General features: G+C 44.7%; 1 protein-coding gene across 1 annotated transcript; it reads right to left on the bottom strand.

Annotated features, from left to right (window-relative positions):
* Positions 1–466: 466 nt before the first annotated feature.
* On the bottom strand, positions 467–16,908 carry LOC136652892 (olfactory receptor 14A16-like). Its single transcript, XM_066629818.1, has 2 exons — positions 16,000–16,908; positions 467–571 (listed from the first exon to the last, which is right to left on the bottom strand). The coding sequence occupies exons 1-2, from the start codon at positions 16,906–16,908 to the stop codon at positions 467–469; spliced, it is 1,014 nt and encodes a 337-aa protein (XP_066485915.1).
* Between the last annotated feature and the right edge of the window lie 1,246 nt (positions 16,909–18,154).

Raw genomic sequence — 18,154 nt, 5'->3', positions numbered from 1 at the left:
AAACATGCCCTTAGCTTGGGGAGGCTCTCTTGACTGCCTCCCCACTGCAGGATGCAGAGCACACCACAGTGGCACAGCCATGTCTGTACTGGAAAATTGGTTAGGATTGTGCCCTTACTGTGATACAGTCGATTATATTCCACCCATGCAGAATCCAGTGATCTACAGCATGACAAACAAGGAAATCAAAGTTATTGAGTGTGAGGACACTTCTAAGAATATGTCCTTTTTGATACTACCCAAGCCATGGAAAGAGAATGAACAGTTTAGATCAGATCAGATCAGATCAGATCAGGATAGATAGATAGATAGATAGATAGATAGATAGATAGATAGATAGATAGATAGATAGATAGATACGGTACGATACGATACGATACGATACGATACGATACGATACGATACGATAAGCCTCCCCCCAATCCTGGAATGCCTCTTCCCCTCCTCCCCCATGCCTCCACCTACCTCACCGCTGCTCGGTGGTCCGTGTGACCACCGAGCGGCAGAGCTCCGGCACTCGCCCTGCAGTACCACCAGTGGTGAGCCAGCGCATTGAGCTCAGGATTGGGCTCTGAGACACAAAGATTGTCATCAATGACATAGCTAGAGGGATACAAAGCTGTAAATTTTGCAGGGAGCCTCACCGCAGCGTGCAAGCAGCGTGCAAGCTCCCTTCCCCTGGGAGCCATTCTGGGCAGTGGAAGCAAAATGGAGGTGAATAGCTCCAAGCGGGAGTGACTGCTTGGATGCTGCGGTGAGCCTTCCTGCAAAACTTACTGCCTTGCACCTCTTCTAGCTATGCCACTGACTCTCATCCTATACATGCTAGAATTGGGTAAAATTATTTTGGCTGCTCTATAAAAATTGGATCTTGTTCTTGCTCCCCACCTCCCCAGCTTTATTTTTCATTTTGTGCGAAAGAAAAAAAGAACATGTAAAGAACAAAACATAATCTAAGACCCATGGATATTGCTGACAAATTTTTAATACCATTGTCCATTGATCATACAGAACAGGGTGATCCAATTCTGCATTCCAACTAGCTCTAAGTGCCTGTTTGTCATATTTATTTATTCAGTGACATCAAATATTTCTAAACAAATATAACTGACTTCTTTTCATTTGACTCTGAGAGTAGCTGTAAAATTGGTGGAGTCTGAGAGGTCATTGGTGGAGTGCTGAAGGATCATATTTAAATACTAGTGGGTGCCACAATTGCAAATATTGTCAGTTATTGGATTCTGGTAATCCATGTTTCTCCCTTAGGCATGAAAAAGAGAAAATCTCCTGGTCATGATCAATAACCTGATCTAAAGTAAAACTGAGCTATGCAACCATGGCCCTCAATAAAAGGGTGGGGGTCCTTGTTGATCTTTAATTCAGGATTAGACCATAGAATTAAATTAGAGTTAAATTAGAGTCGAGGGTCAAATTCATATTTCTATGTCATCTTGTTCTTACTCTTTTCTGAGCTTGCATGGTCAGGGTGTGGAATGCGCACTGCTTGGCTGGCAAATGTTGTAGCTGTCACAAGTGTTACCCGGTCAATCTTTTCTTTCCTTTTATTTCAAGGTGTGTTGGAGACATTTTTTTTTTAATGTGTTCTTTGCGCTGTGTGAAGTTCAGGAAAACATGGACTAGGCCAATAGTGAGACTTAATTCCTGGACTTATGGCAGGAAGTACTGGTATCCCTGGGGGGGGGGGTCGCATCAGGTGACACACTGGGAGGAGTGACACCACTACTAGCCCAATTTTTTAGAATATTGGTATTTTTGAATAATTCCTTCATGTTATATATCATTCAATGTGGAATTTCATGCAGAATGCAATGAAACAAATGGCACTGAAGTATCTCTATTCTACCAAATGTTATAGCTGAAAAACCACTAGGCTAGGGCAGTGGTACATCACCAGACGTACCTGGAACTTTGCCCCGCTCACTGCATGGGAGGAGATCCATCATGGGAGTGATACACTGGCATCCCATACTGGGTGATACAAACTCTAGTCACACCACTGGTAGGAAGCCCCATATTCAAAGGGCAAGAAGGCTACGTTGTTGAACAGGTAAGTAATGCAGCTCAAGAAACCAAGTTCCCCATTGGGACTGCCTTGCTCTGGTCAACAAAGGAGATACCCAGCAGATTGAAGTCATCACAATAAATAGGAAATAGTCAATATATTATCTCAGTGTCACATCTTGTCATTAGTGTTCCCAATCCAAAACCCTTCAGAGTTGCCTTAGTCTCATCAAAAGCTGGGTAGGAAACTGTATCTTCATCTAGAGAAATGTCTGACAAAATTTTACAGAAAGAAAGATAAGAAATAAGATGACACTCTGTTGGGCACTATGTCTTATGGGACACTTGGAGTTTTGGCAAAGACAGCAGATTAAAACGTCTAGCCTCCCAAACTGCTGACACCTCCTTAGTGGTTCTGCACATCACTTCCTCTATGTTCTGCGCAGACTTCAGATTGGCCTCTCACACTTCCTTCCATAGTATAACACCAGGGATCCTAAATTCTTCACGGAACCCCTGCCACAAATACTGGGCTGTCAGGATACAGCTCAAATAAGTGTTGCAGGACTGCCCATTAAATTTGCCTGTGTCCCTTTCCCACATGAAAAGTATCCTTGGTAACCTCCTCTTGTCTTAGTGCTTGGCCACTTGTCTTTGTTTCCCTGCTTACTGAAACAGTGTGTTGGACAACTGGAATTCAGATGCTTCAAACTCACAAACTTCATAGTCGTGCAAGAAATGGCAAGGCTGACAGTTTTTAAAAGAAATTTTTTTTCTTCACATTTTTATACTGCTTTCCTCCAAGGAAACCAGAGTGGTGCTCGAACCCTGCTTTTGTCCTCACAAAAACCCTGTGAGGCAGCTCAAGCTGTGAGTGAGTGAGTGACGGCCCAAGGTCACCCAGGAAGCTTCATGGCTGAGCAGGGACTTGCACCTGTATCTTCCAGGTCTTTCTATAACCAAAAATCCTCCTGGACCTGACTTCATGGTTGAAGTCCTCACAAAGGGGGTGGTGTAAAACCCACTATTCAGTCACACTCATCTGGGTGGCTGACCCTGGAGAACAACTAAATGCTCACTGTCTGACCTGTTGGCCTAGTTAGATTCAATACAATGCATAATCTGAAGCTAGAGCTCCATCTGCTAGTTTCTACCTGTACATGCCTGGGTCCCAGATGGTGCTCATCCTAAATGTTCCAACATAATCCAGCCAGAATATGCCAACATAGTCCATAATGGCTCAGTGTATTATAGTCAAGATTTTAATCAAGGTTGTTGCTTTAGCAGGCTGCAACTTCAGCATTACCCCTGCATACGTGGTGAATTCCAAGAGCCAGAGGAGTACTTTAGCTGCTGAAGGTGCATTGGGCAGCAGGCAATTTGCCACATGTCTGGCAGCAAGGTAGCCTGTCAACCAAAGGCAAGGCTGGACTTGACCCCTGTTCTCCCCAGGGACTCATCCTTTACACCAGGGGTGCCCAAACCCTGGCCCTGGGGCCACATGCAGCCCTTGAGGCCTCTCAATGTGGCCCTCAGGAAGCCCCCAGTCACCAATAAGCCTCTGGCCTTCCAGAGATTTGTTGGAGCCTGCACTGGCCCGACACAACTGCTCGCAGTGTGAGGGTGACTGTTTGACCTCTCGCATGAGCTGTGGGATGAGGGCTCCCTACACTTCTTGCTGTTTCACGTCTGTGATGCAGTAGTGGCAGCAAAGGAAAGGCCAGCCTTGCTTTGTGCAAGGCCTTTTATAGACCTTGAGCTATTGCAAGACCTTCATTCATTCATATAAGTTCGTCTTTAATATATTCACTTATGTAAACTTATGTAAATTTATTCAAATTGTAAATGTAAATTAATTCTTTTTTTCCCCGGCCCCCAACACAGTGTCAGAGAGATGATGTGGCCCTCCTGCCAAAAACTTTGGACACCCCTGCTTTACACCCAGCAGTAGTCCATGCAGAAAATGTCCAGGATTTTCCCCGTACCTCTTGTTACTTGCCTGCACTTCCAGAGTTGCTTCCACCTCTTTCCTCTTCCTGGCATCACGCTCAATCCATCCCCTTGGTTTCAAGCAGAAGAAGTGGGAGGACATAGAAAGGGACCTGTGGACAAGTAAAATGAGGTGTTGGGGGGCAGTACATTGACTTTCTCTCTTTGCCAACCCAACTGCTTCCAAAGATAGTGGGGTGGGGCAAGGCAGCATTGGCAGCAGTTATGAGACATGGATGATGGCCGGATCCCAAAGGATCTCCTCTATGGAAAACTTGTGCAAGGAAAGCGCCCTACAGGTAGACCACAGCTGCGATACAAGGACATCTGCAAGAGGGATCTGAAGGCCTTAGGACTGGACCTCAACAGGTGGGAAACTCTGGCCTCTGAGCAGCCCACTTGGAGGGAGGCTGTGCAGCATGGCCTTTCCCAGTTTGAAGAGACACTTGGCCAACAGTCTGAGGCAAAGAGGCAAAGAAGGAAGGCCCATAGCCAGGGAGACAGACCAGGGACAGACTGCACTTGCTCCCAGTGGCCAGACTAGACACTGTTCCAGAACCACCATTCAGAGCACGATACCATAGTCTTTCGAGACTGAAGGTTGCCAACAACAAGTAATTTAATGTGAGTAAAAAACTGGTTGTGTGCCTTGACAATTTTAGTGCCTTGTCAGTGTGCCGTGAGCTGAAAAAGGTTGAAAATGGCTGCGCTAGAGGGAGACAAAGAGAATGCTGACAAGAAGCAAGAAGCTTCCAGCTTCCTGTTAATGTTCTGGCTACCTCCCTCCACTAGCATTTAGGTTACCTGCTTGTTGTGTTCCTCTTCTAGCATTCAGCAAAGGAAGAGACATGAGTGCCTGGCATCACAGTAAATTTTTTTTTTTAAAAAAGGTAATGGGCGTGGGGGGTAATGACAACCGTAGACAAGTGGTTCGGGGGCCTGGATAGGGGGTCTGTCTATACAGGGGGATGTCTGTAATTGTAAAATATTAAAGGAGGCACTGGTGGAAATGTGAAGGCACGGTATTTCTTGTGCTCTTATGGAAAGGACCCAGTAGCACAAACAAGTGCAACACAAACATGTCACACATCAGATGTTCAAAATAAAAGAAACCAAAAAAATGTCATTAACATCCAACCACCTGAACAACAAGACTTTATTAGCTACCACTCTGAAAACATTATCACACTTGATGAAAGTGTTACACCAGAGAATCGCCTTTTTGTGTTCTGCCTCGTTGTGCTGGGCTCCTGGGAGCATTTCTCCAGGAACTCAACCTAGATACCTATAAGTTTCCCAGGAACATTTGCTAAATGCCAGTGTAGACTGGCACAATGTGGCTTTGAAAAACAAAGGGAAGGTAGAAAGATTTGTACCCATTTGCAAAGGCACGAAGTGCTGTTTCATTTGTTATCCTACAGGTTTTGTAAGCAGCCTATGAGTCTAGAAAACATGAATAGCATTGCATTGGAAAACTTGTAACCAGAATGAAATTTTTGGAAGTAGTTTCAGAAAAACATGCATTTGGATCAGAAGATAGCTGTGAAGAAAATGGGTAAGTGATCTATCATTTCTTCCTTGGATCCTTTGAACAGTGCACATATTACTGCAGTTGTCTTCCCCATGACAGTAACTTCTCACACACAGGTAGTCTACTCATATAAGCAATATCATGGGGAGGGGAGACATGAGTGAGAGAGCAGCTACATCTCTGTGAGACTTTCTTTTCTCATTATGAAAGAGGAGCTGTGATTTGCCATGACTCCCCCCCTCTAGTATTCCACTATTCATACAATTTACTTCAAAAGAAAGGCAGGCTGTTAGAATGTCTGACCTGGATCTTCATAAACTAGGGCTATAATCCCATTCACACTAACCTAGGGAGTAAGGGCCCAATACTACCCAGTTTTCCAGCAGTGATGCAGGTGTGGTGCAGCCCTGGGGTAAGGGAACAAACATTCCCTTACCTTGAGGAGGCCTCTGTGACTGCCCTCCCACCGAAGGATGAAGCACATGCCCAGTTAGCATGGCTGCATCTGTGCTAGAAAGTTTGATAAGATTGGGCCCTAAGGTTCACTGATCTCATATGACATACTTAGTAGACACGCACAGGATTGGGCTGTAAGTATTCTACTGTACTTTATCTGTGTTGTCTGAGTGCTGAGTAAATTTGTTGACACTGAGTGAGGGAGAGCATGCATGAGCAAGAGAGTAAGGACCAGTAAAAGCAATTCTTGATGCAGTCCACTTCCTTTAAAAAATATTCTGGTTTTTTTTTCCTACTTCCTGTAGGATCAGCCCTTAACCTATGGCTGCAGTGGCCAAAGAGTCTCCCCAACTCAGCTCTCTCCAAAAATTATGTGTGTTCAAAGTCGTCCACACATTGTGCTATACAGGCTGAGGGTTCCATTCCAAGAATTCATGTGGGTGGCAAAAAGCACACTATAGCAAATCAATTTTAAAAACAAAGTCTCTTTGTTCTGGTGATTTAAAAACAGCCTTGCTGACCTTTTGAAATGCACGCAGAGGCATTCAGCCTCTGTCCAGGTTAGGCTTCACTAGGAGGCAGCAATCCCTCCCTTCACCTTGAGCCCCAGCAAGGGGGAAAGAATGGATAATCATTGCCATTTAGCCTTCTTTCAAGTGCTCAGGGGGAAGGGAGGAGTGAAGCCTGCAGAGAGAATGACTGATGGATTATCAGCTGGCTGCCCTCTGGCATTATTAAAGGACTATTTAAAGGGCCCTTCTCATCAGCTTTGAGATAGAAAAAAACTGTGGATAATTAAATTATACCTGTAATCACTTGCATGACTGTCTCTCTGCAGCAGTAAGAAGCAGTTTTTTAAACTAATTTTAAAGGGGTGCATTTTTCCCCTTCTCCAGGGAACAGCACATTCCTTCTCATTTGCAGGGGCCATTTGTGTTGAGTCAAATCCGTGTATAACAAGGCTGGACCTGTATTTTGATACATCTGTGTGGTCCTGGGAGTAAGCCCTATTGCATAGAATGGAACTTACTTCTGCATAGACATGCATAAACTTGCACAGTACCAAGGTACAGGCAAGCAGTTGTTGCTTGTCTTTACCTAGGTACAGTGCAAGTTTATGCATGTCTATGCAGAAGTAAGTCCCATTCTATGCAATAGGGCTTACTCTCAGGAAAATATATATGCCGAAGTACAGTCATTTATGTGAACATGTGTATCTGGGTACAGACAGCCCAGCCCATATCTGGTACAGATCGTCTGTGCCATTCTTTTTGAGTTGTGCCTTTGTTACTTGCCATTTAGGTGTTTGACTAAAAGCCAAAACTTTTCCTACAAATCATCAATACGCATACACGTGTTTACAACCTTCTAAATATGTCTGGAACACCAGCAGAGTCATGGCATCATGTGTGCACATTAAGAAATAGGGCTGACAATGGAAACCATCAAGAGCCCTTGGTTCCCCATATACATTGTATTCACATGATTATTACTGAGGTTCGGTCTGCATGAAGTGGTGTTTTGAATTGCTTGTTGTGACTAGTGCTCAGATCTCCCTTCCATTCACCAGCCAGTATCCTTCAATACAGAGAAACTGTTTAATCTTGTTCCCAGTTAAAAAGTTGTAGAAGTGAATTGGCATTTCACTGGAAGCCAGCATGGGGACTGTTAATGAATGAACTGGCTTGCTAGTTGCTGGTGTATTGACTAGTGTTCATCCTCATTTATCACATCTCTAACTGATTGGTATTCATGAAAGATTTGGCCATAGCTTTATCAGGATCAGTAGCGTCACTAGGGGGTGTGGGCCGTACCGGGTGACATGCACGGGGGGGGGGGGTGACACTACTACTGGCCCAAATTTTTAAAACCTTGGTACTTTTCAATAATACCATCATGGTATATATCATCTGATGTATAGGTTCATGCAGAATGCAGTGAAATAAAGCACACTAAAATATCTCTATTCTATCGAAAGTTACAGCCAAAAAGCCAGAGGGCATGGGGCAATAGTGCATCACACGCCCACCGCCCAAGGCATTGCCCCACCCACTTCATGGGAGGAAGTTCATCATGGGGTTGACATGCTGGTCTCCTGCACCAGTGACACAAACCCTAGTGATGCCACTGACTGCAGGTAAGTCTCCTCTCCATGGGAGGGGGGGCAGGCAGCACGTTTTGGTCCTGTGCCCCAGGATGGCACAGGGGCCAGCTTCACAACTGGGTGGACCACTGTGAGATACAGGAAGCTGGTCCAGATGGGTGATTGGCCTGATCCAGCGGGCTCTTCTTATCCTCTTAATGAAACCAAATTTTCAACCATTCCCCAAACAGGACAGTGTATTCAAAAACCTTGGTAAGTGCTTCAAGGTATTCCATCTTTAGACACTAATGTAAAAGGGAATAAACATTATAGCAACTATACTAAAGCCAACAACAATAGTGAATAATAGTGAGTAGTGAATTATTCACTAATAATAGCTTCACTCATCACAATATAGTGCTATCATTTAAACTGGTGCCTTTCTCTTTCTTCCAAAGGTAGCATGCATCTGAGACAGGAGCAGTTCATCGCTAACTATTCCACAGTTTCAGAGTTTCTGCTCCTAGGATTCTCAGAGGTTCTGGAAGTGCAGATTCTCCACACTGTTCTGTTCCTAATATTGTACCTGGCAACTTTAACAGGAAACCTTCTCATCATCTCTATAGTAGCTTCTGACCACCAGCTGCACACCCCCATGTATTTCTTCCTGATGAACCTGGCCATCTTTGACATCGGTTCAGTTTCAGTCATAATCCCCAAAGCTGTGGTCAATTCCTTCATAAATACCAGGCACATTTCTTATTCTGGATGTGTTGCTCAAGACTTCTTGTTCATGTTCTTTTTAGCATCTGATTTTTTCCTTCTAGTAGTCATGGCCTACGATCGCTATGTGGCCATTTGCAACCCATTGAGATATGAAACGATAATGAACAGTCAAACCTGCCTTGAAATGGTTGCAGGTGTATGGTTCATTAGTCTTCTCTGTGGAGGGTTGCACACCAGTGGTGCTTTTGCAGTCCCTTTCTGCTCAAAAGTTGTCAACCAGTTTTTCTGTGAAGCCTCACAGTTGCTGAAGCTCTCCTGCTCTGATTTACACCTTATTGAATCTGGAGTGATTGCATTATGGGGTGTTCTTGGATTCAGTTGCTGTATTTTCATTATTGTAAGCTATGTACGCATTTTCACTGTAGTCCTCCGTGTACCCTCTGTGCAAGGAAGGAGAAAGGTTTTCTCAACTTGCCTTCCCCACCTCATTGTCTTCTCTGCAACTGTAGTTACTTCAAGCTTTGCCTTCCTCAAACCTACCTCTAATTCTTCCTCGCATCTGGATTTGGCATTTACCATAATATATTCCATGCTTCCACCCTTGATGAATCCTGTGATCTACAGCATGAGGAACCAGGAGATCAGAGTTGCCTTGTCAAAATTTTTGGGTGTGAGGGATTCATCTACAAAGAATAATAATTCATTTTTTGACTGAAGGCGTGGATTCTAAACATATTTTATTGCCAACCTGGGAAAGTGAATGGTTATTTTATGACTTCTTCATGATTTACTTGTCAGAAAATTGCCCTATCCTTCTTGAAATATGTGAACTGTACAGCAAGCATGGCGAGTCATGGACTCTTCGCTCACAACAGGAGAGGAAACTGAACCCTTTCCACATGCGCTGCCTCCGACGCATCCTCGGCATCACCTGGCAGGACAAAGTTCCAAACAACACAGTCCTGGAACGAGCTGGAATCCCTAGCATGTATGCACTGCTGAAACAGAGACGCCTGCCTTGGCTCGGTCATGTCGTGAGAATGGATGATGGCTGGATCCCAATGATCTCCTCTATGGAGAACTCATGCAAGGAAAGTGCCCTACAGGTAGACCACAGCTGTGATACGATATCTGCAAGAGGGATCTGAAGGCCTCAGGAATGGACTTCGACAGATAGGAAACCTTGGCCTCTGAGCATCCCACTTGGAGGCAGGCTGTGCAGCATGGCCTCTCCCAGTTTGAAGAGACACTTGGCCAACAGACTGAGGCAAAGAGGCAAAGAAGGAAGGCCCATAGCCAGGGAGACAGGCCAGGGACAGACTGCACTTGCTCCCAGTGTGGAAGGGATTGTCACTTCCGGATCAGCCTTTTCAGCCACACTAGGTGCTGTTCCAGAACCACCATTCAGAGCACAATACTATAGTCTTTTGAAACTGAAGGTTGCCAACAACAGCAAAAGTGGAATTTAACGCCCTGCTGAGTATGGCGATGCCTTTTAATTGATGCTTCTCTTATATTTAGCAAGGGAAAAGCAAGTGTTCCTTTTCACCTTCAGTCTTTTTGCTGAGGTCTCCCTAGTGTCTCCCCCCCTTTTCTTTATAGATTGTGAGCCCTCTGAGACAGTGAGTGATTTTTGTTTTCGTTTGTTTTGCTATGTTGTGAATATCCTTTTTGTTGAAAATCTTTATTTAAATGTTTGGATTAATGCTACAAACCATTTCTTCATACAAAACTGAGTAAAATCTCTCTGGTACAACTGTGTCATTCCTGTTTCTAATATGATTTTGACTGTGTATCATTTCCCATCTTTCCACTTGATAAAAAAAAAAAAATGGTGTGAGTCTCCTTCTCCTTGATTAAAAAAAGGACATCTTTGGGGGGATGAAACTTAATTAACACTGGTTCCACATTAAAAATGTTGCCTGTCTCGCTGTCTCATTGTTAGTCAAATTAGTTCTCCATGGGGTTTAGAAAGAAGGTGCGGGGGGGGGCGGCTTGATTGAGACATAAAATTATGCGTAATAGACATTGTGGATATAGGGAAGTTCTTTTCCCTCTTGCATATCACAGAGCCAGAGGACAAACACTAAAATTGACTGCTATGGGAGTCAGGACTGAAAAAAAGTAAATACAGGCATGCCTCCTTATCTGTGGGGTTCATTTCCAGAAACCCCCCCCCCCATAGCTGCAAATCGCAGACGTGGGTGAATGCCTGTCCTCACAGTCCCAGGGTGCTACCCCCACTCCAGAGGCAAGGAGAGCTCTGCTCCCCTCGCCTCCAGAGGCAGGGCCTAGGAGAGGGGGGTAAAGGGGGTAATTTGTACCCAGGTCCAGGGTCAGAAAGGGGGCCCAAGAGCCTAAGGAGGGGGCCCAGAAAGTTCCTGGGATCTGACATTTTCCTGTCTTACCTGAACTTGCTGGTAGCACATGATGCTGGGGCACAACCACATGCATGCAGTATTAAATGCTGCCATACACACCAGGCTCAGGAAAACATCCCTGACTCTCCTTAACACAGTGTTAATCTGGGAGGAACTTTGCCTGCTACAGTAGATCTTTGGTTTGTGGATCTGATAACCATGAACTATAGAAGCTCAGGGACCCAGCTGTGTGGCTACAGCTGCTGCAGACATTCATTCTAGTATGAGCCTAAATACAACGATGCTAATTTTCTGAAATCGATTTCCTGTATTTCAAAGATTTTAGAGAAACGTAGGAGTGTGGTTTTCCATATTACTTTATCTAGCTGCCAATGCCACATGTCAGGTAGACCTGGGCTCTGCATCAAGAAGCCTAGTAGACCTGGGCTTCAAAGAGTATTGTGGCTGTCAGCATCCTCCCCCTGCCCTATTTTGCCCCCATTCTGCTGCCCCCATTTTGCCCCTCCCCCTTTGGGAAGGTAACCAGAAGAAACTTTGTACCCCCTGATAAAATTCCTCTCATAGACCCTGTCCAGAGGGGCTTCTGAGCTTAGCAGAGGCCAGGGATGCCTCTGCTGTGCTCAGACTGAGTTGCTCAGGTGACACATGACATTGGTTTGTCAGAGAGAGCACCTCCAGGGCTTTCCCAGGCCTCCTAATGCCATTAGGCATTTAAAATGTCACTTCTGGTTTCTCCATGAAACCAGAAGTCACATGTTTTCAGCTGTACAGCTCAGTCTGAGTCTGGCAGGGGACATATGTCCCTAGCCTCTGCTGAGCTCAGAAGCTCCACTGGAGGTGAGCAGTGCTTTGCCAGATTCCAAGGTCAAGCTCCACCTAGAGAACCTATGCTCACTTTAAGCTAATTAGCTTCCCTTCTTTCCCCAACAATGGCCTTATTTCTGCCCTGCAGCACTGCTGGACCCCACCACCAGGGTAGCTTGCCTGCACCACCTGCAGAGGCCCTCCTTCCTCCCCTCTCCTGCCAGCAGCTCCTCCTACCACTACAGCAGCATCTTGGTCCTCAGCAGGTCTTGGGCATGGTAGCCAAATACCAATCTCAGGGTCTCCAGCAGCCTGTTTCAGCAGTCTCCAAAGTCCATTCATCCATCAGCAGTTCTAGTCCTCCATTAGTTCCTCAGTCCAGTCCATCCTTCTACCCACACCAAAACTCCCTTCATCAGGTGCTTTTATGCCTGAGGTCCCTGTTGCCTGTGCAGCACACTCTCTGCTGAATGCCTAGGCCTTAACCCTTAAAGGGGCCACTGCTGACACCACATCCTACCTCCTTGCCAGACCTTCCCTTGCTTCCAGAGTGGGCATGTGTGGGGTTGCACGGGGGTGGGGGTGGGGGTGGGGGGGATAGCCCAGATCTGGATACAGGATCCACAGATATGGACCCCCTGTATCACTTTACCCATCACATGATTAATTTATGGAATTCCTTGCCACCGGTTGTGGTGATTGCATCCAGACTAGGTACTTTTAAAAGAAGATGGCAAATATTTATGGAGGAAAAGTCCATCACAAGTTACAAGTCATTATGACTGTGTGAAACCTCTGAGTTTCAGAAGTAGCTCACCTCTGAATGCGAGGGAGTGGCAGCAGGATACATGTATGTTGCCTGCTCCCTGAGGCATCTGGTGAGCCACTGTGAGATACAACAAACAGGAGATACAAGAAATCCAGCAAGGCTTTTCTTTCATTGTAATAAGAGAATCAGTTGTGAATCAGTGAATGTAATTTGAGGCTGAAATAATGCTTCAAACTACTTGTTCCCAAACTCAGGAAAGTCCTTAAGTAAATAATTATGTTATGAATTATTCCAATAACCAAAATGTTCATGCCAGCTGTATTACTGAAATTACTTTCAGTGTGTCACTTAGGCTTCAATCCTATGCATTTTTTCCTGAGAGCATACTCCATCTAAGACAATGGGACTTACTTCTCAGTAGACCAGCACAGGATGGTGCTCTTACTCAGAGAGCCCAATCCTGTCAAAGAACTCTGCTAGTGCAGTGCTCCCAGTGCTGGTGGAAAGCGTTGCAAATATGCCGTAAGGCACCCAGTGAGTAAGCAGGGCTGGTGGAGTGGTCTGCATCGTCCTGTAAGTACCACTTTTGGAGCCCCTGGGCACTGGCACAAGCAAGTAGGGTGCTGAGCACTGCAGGGGCATGGACAGGGTTGTGGGGAGGGGGGAGGGGCATTTCTCGGTACGGAGCAGAATGGGGTTGGATCAAACCTGAGAGGGGTGGGACCAGTGGAAGACTCCACCACCATATCCTAACCCCCTTCCTGGGCCAAGCAGCCATACACGGGGCCGCTCAGTCATTTGCCAGCTAAATAGCTGTTGGAGATCTGAATAACCCCATTGGGCTGACTGGGGTGTTATTTGGGGTAAAGGGGAAAATATCCCCTTACCTTGAAGAGACCTCTTGCCGGTTTTCAACTAGCGCTGGATACAGCGCAGGCTCTGTGGCTTGGCTGCGCCAGCACTTGTTAGAATTGAAAGTGTTTTATTTTGGTTTTTTCAGGATTTATCTTCCAGTGACCAAATTCATGAATGCCTACATTCCATGTATGATCCTCAGATTCAACCACTCAAAGCCATTCCTTCACTTGACCTCATCAATGGGCTGCCTGTGAATGAACCTAGAGAAGAAAGAATGGCTCTGCTCTGTTCAAAGGCATGGAGAAGAACATATGAACAAGCATTATAGAAAGCCCACTAAATTAAGAAGTCATAATTTTCTCAAGAAAGTGGAGGTTATGGAGGGAGTTCTTCCTTGTTCGCTGGCCCAGGCATGAAACAGAGCTTGGAAGCCTGTGCCCCCAGCTCAAACCCATCCCCACTTCCTTGGCAATGGGTTGTTAGAAATAAGGAAAGTCTGCCAATTATAGGGTAAAGAAACACAGTTTGCTGCATTGTTGCCCGAAATTGTGAGACACCTAGTGACCAAGTGCCAATATTGCAAGTGCAGGCCTCTTCAAACCAGGAAACTTTTGTGTCTTTCAAAACTGCACTGTTGGATGTAAAGAGAGGGTATGATTGCTCTTTTTCTTCTTCTTCTTTTATACCAGTGGGGTTAAACACATTATTTATTTTTGCTGAACAAAAGCCTGTTTATATACACAAAGTATATTAAAAGTCCTTCATTTTTCTTCTTCTTCTAGATCAGGGCCTTCCAAACCCTGGTCCTGGGGCTGGATCGGGGGTTTGGAGTAAGCCTTCCATCCCATGACCAGTGCATACCTTTAGGCCAGGTCGCCACATGACTTCTACTGAGATCAGGGACAGGGACGCTCTGGGCCGTTGCATCTGCCCTGACATCTTGTGCACAGTCTCTGGGACACTTGGCAGCAGAGATGATTGCCCAGAGTGTCCTTGTCCCCCAAAGTCAGCAGAAGTCATGTGGAGACCAGGCAAAATGATATGCTGTATCCAAATGGGAACTTTTTTTTGTAACTTAGTGGTCGCAAGTTGGGTGACCGCTGTTCTAGATGCCAGGCACTAAGAGCAAGGTCTTCGTGCCATCTCAGCATGATGACAGTATGATGACAGCAGCACTGTGCTTGCTCATTGTCTTTGTCTATATTTTTTGTTTTATGAATCTAGGAAAAGGTAAACCAAAGTCACCAATCCATAGCTGCTGTTAGGACTCTCTTCAACCATTGCAAGGAGTGCAGCTCACAACTTTGAAGCTTTATTAATTGCTTTTTTGTTTCACGATAAGGCTTGAAAGGAGACTCTGTATCCGATGTGCATGTCACACATGAAACAAAGCAAGAGACAACAGACACTGAGGGCAAAAGCCTATGCAGGTCTACTCAGAAGTAAGTCCTATTGTGTTCAATGGAACTTACTCCTAGGAAAGGGAGGACAGGATTACAGCCTGACTGTACTTGCAGCATCTCAAGTGCATTCCCCATTTACACCAGGGAGAGTTTCATTCCTGTGATTAAACCTTTTATTTTGAAGTTGTTTTGCAGAAGAAATGGAAGGAGAAACCTCCCAATGCTCATGCCTCTGGTAACAGAGCATGCACAAAATGCATGTGCCTGGAAAACAATCTAAGCTGCATGAAGCACCTAGTGTGCTCCTTACATGCTTCCGGTTTTGGTTTGTTTTCTCCTAACCCACTCCATGAGCTGCAGAAGTGTGTGCTGATCCAACATCAAGCTTGTTTTCATCTAGGGATCTGTAGGAACCCAAAGCTACCATCCATCGGTACTGGGCCCCCAAGCATCCAGAGTACAGCCAGAAGTCCTGTGTGCAAAATGTCTCATGATCTCTCAGCCCAGTCTACCTCACAGGGTTGTTGTGAGGAAAAAAGGAGGGAAGGAACTATGTATGCCACCTGAGCTTCTAGAAAGAAGGGTGGTATAAAAATGTGAAAAATAAATAAATAAGAAAGAAATGTGACTGTTAGTCCTAAAGGAATTGAATATGGATTTGGAACAGAAACCTGACAGGACCCAACATGTTATTGAATGTGGACAAACCAACAGAAGCCAAATAACTGCCCTGGGCTTCTGAAAAGATGAGGTAAAAATGTTTTAAATAAATACATCAAATAAAATGTACAACCAAAGGAAAACACACAAACTAATGAACAACTGAATGTAATATGAGCGACATAGATGGTATATTTGAAGAGCAAATAAGATAATGTAATGGTTGTAATGACATTGCTGAATTTGTAACTATGCATATTTAGAATCCATACCTACAGCAGAAAATGAAATATTTTATTTCTCCTCAAATTCCTCACTCCCAGTAATTTTGACAAAGCAACCTTGATCTCTTTGTTCCTCAGGCTGTAGATCATGGGATTCAGCAAGGGTGGAACCATGGAATAGATTATGGTTACTGTCAAATCCAAATGAGATGGGCCATTCCTGGCGGGCCTGAGGTACGCAAATTCTGAAGTAAGTACTAATGTAGAGAAGACAATGAGGTGAGGAAGGCAAGTGGAGAAGGCTTTTCTCCTCCCTTGCACAGAGGGCATTCCAAGGACTACAGTGAAGATGTTCACATAGCTTACAATAATAAGGATGCAGCAACTGAAGACAAAGACAGAACCTAAAGCAAGCAATCCAATTTCAACAAGGTATAAATCAGAGCAGGTGAGCTTCAGTAATTGTGGGATTTCACAGAAGAACTGATTGACAACATTGGAGCAGAAAGGAAGTGTGAAAGTTCCACTAGAATGTAACACTCCCAAGAGAAGGCTACTGAGCCACACACACGTCACCATTTCCAGACAAGCTTGCCTAGTCATCACCATCTCATATCTTAATGGACTGCAGATGGCCACATAGCGATCATAGGCCATGACCGTGAGCAGAAAAAAATCAGATATTAAAAAGAACATGTAAAAGAAAACTTGAGCCACACACCCAGAAAAAGAAATGAGTCTTGTATTGAAGAGAGAATTGGCCATGGATCTGGGCACAATGACCGAAACAGAACCAATGTCGAATACGGCCAGGTTCATCAGGAAGAAGTACATGGGGGTGTGCAGGTGGTGGTCAAAGGTTACTGCTGAAATGATGAGAAGGTTTCCAGTTAAAGTTGCCAGGTACAATCCAAGGAAGAGAAAGACGTGGAGAATCTGCAGTTCCCGAACATCTGAGAATTGCAGGAGCAGAAACGCTGCAGCTAAGGAATGGTTTGTCATCATTGGTTTCTTGCTAGGACATATGGCATCTGTGGAAAGAGACATAAAGGTATATGCTAAAAGATAGCACAGTGTTGTAATGGTTGAAGCCACAATGCTTGCAATTTGGATTGTAAGAATGTCTCACTCGTTCAGTTTTATGCAATCAATATTGTCGGTTTCCAAATTGATAGCTACGAATAGCAAGTGAAGTAGCAGATGGAGGCCCCAATCCTATCCAATTTTGCAGAGGCGGCGCAGCTATGCCAATGGGGCATGTGTTGCATCCTGTGGTGAGGAAGCGGTCACAGAGGCCTCCTCGATAAGGGTATGTTTGTTCCCTTACCTCAGGGCAGCATTGCGGCTGTACCAGTGCTGGAAAGTTGGATAGGATTGGGCCCTAAGGGACCAATCCTATCCAACTTTCCAGTACTGATGTAGCTGTGCCAATGAGATGTTGTAGCGCTCTGCAGTTGTGGGGCAGTCACGGAGGCCTCCTTAAGGTAAGGGAACATTTGTTTGTTTTTTTTACCTCGAGGCTGCTTTGTGGCTGCATTGGCACTGGAAAGTTGGATAGGATTGTGTCCTTAAACTCCAGAACTTTCTTCAAAACTTATTTTTCAATATCAAAGCCAGTGCTTTGAAATACTGACGTGGACGGTAACCATGTTCCCAATGAATCTACCCATTTACATTCTGGCTTTTTCTACATTTCAGTTTCATCAGAATAGTCATCTTCTGCCTTTTCATTAAAAAAAATGTAGGCAGATAGGAAGGAAAGTGGTTTTATTCTTCCAGTTTCTCAAGCAGCATTTCTAAAGCAGATAGGAATGGCCTTCTGAAATGATATTGTAGACATACAAAAGTAATTACTTCTGTGCAGGATATGCAACTGCTGCATCAGATTCACTTCCATAATATATGGTGACAAAATCTCCCATATAGAAGACTTTAAAAGAAAGATGTTAATAGGAAGAGAAAAATGAAGACAAAGATTTAGGAAAACATACCTTTTTTAAACCTAGAAACTACTATGATGATAATTAAAGATGTTTGCTTATGAATACCTTACTATGATTTCTTAATGAGTTCCTGGATTTTGATTTCTAACATGTTCTCCTCCAATGACCTCAAATGCTTAGCTGACCAGCCACCCAGTGAAACTGAACAAATATCCTTCCTCTCTTTGTTCTGTGACAGTAAGAAATTGCCAAAAGACTCATTACTGACTCTTCTGTCCTCCCAGGGATTTGCTCTCAGGAGTACA

The sequence above is a fragment of the Tiliqua scincoides genome, chromosome 5 (assembly GCF_035046505.1).
Source record: "Tiliqua scincoides isolate rTilSci1 chromosome 5, rTilSci1.hap2, whole genome shotgun sequence".
Taxonomy (NCBI): domain Eukaryota; kingdom Metazoa; phylum Chordata; class Lepidosauria; order Squamata; family Scincidae; genus Tiliqua; species Tiliqua scincoides.
Note: the sequence above shows the minus strand (reverse complement) of the source record. Positions and strands in the feature narration are given on the sequence as shown.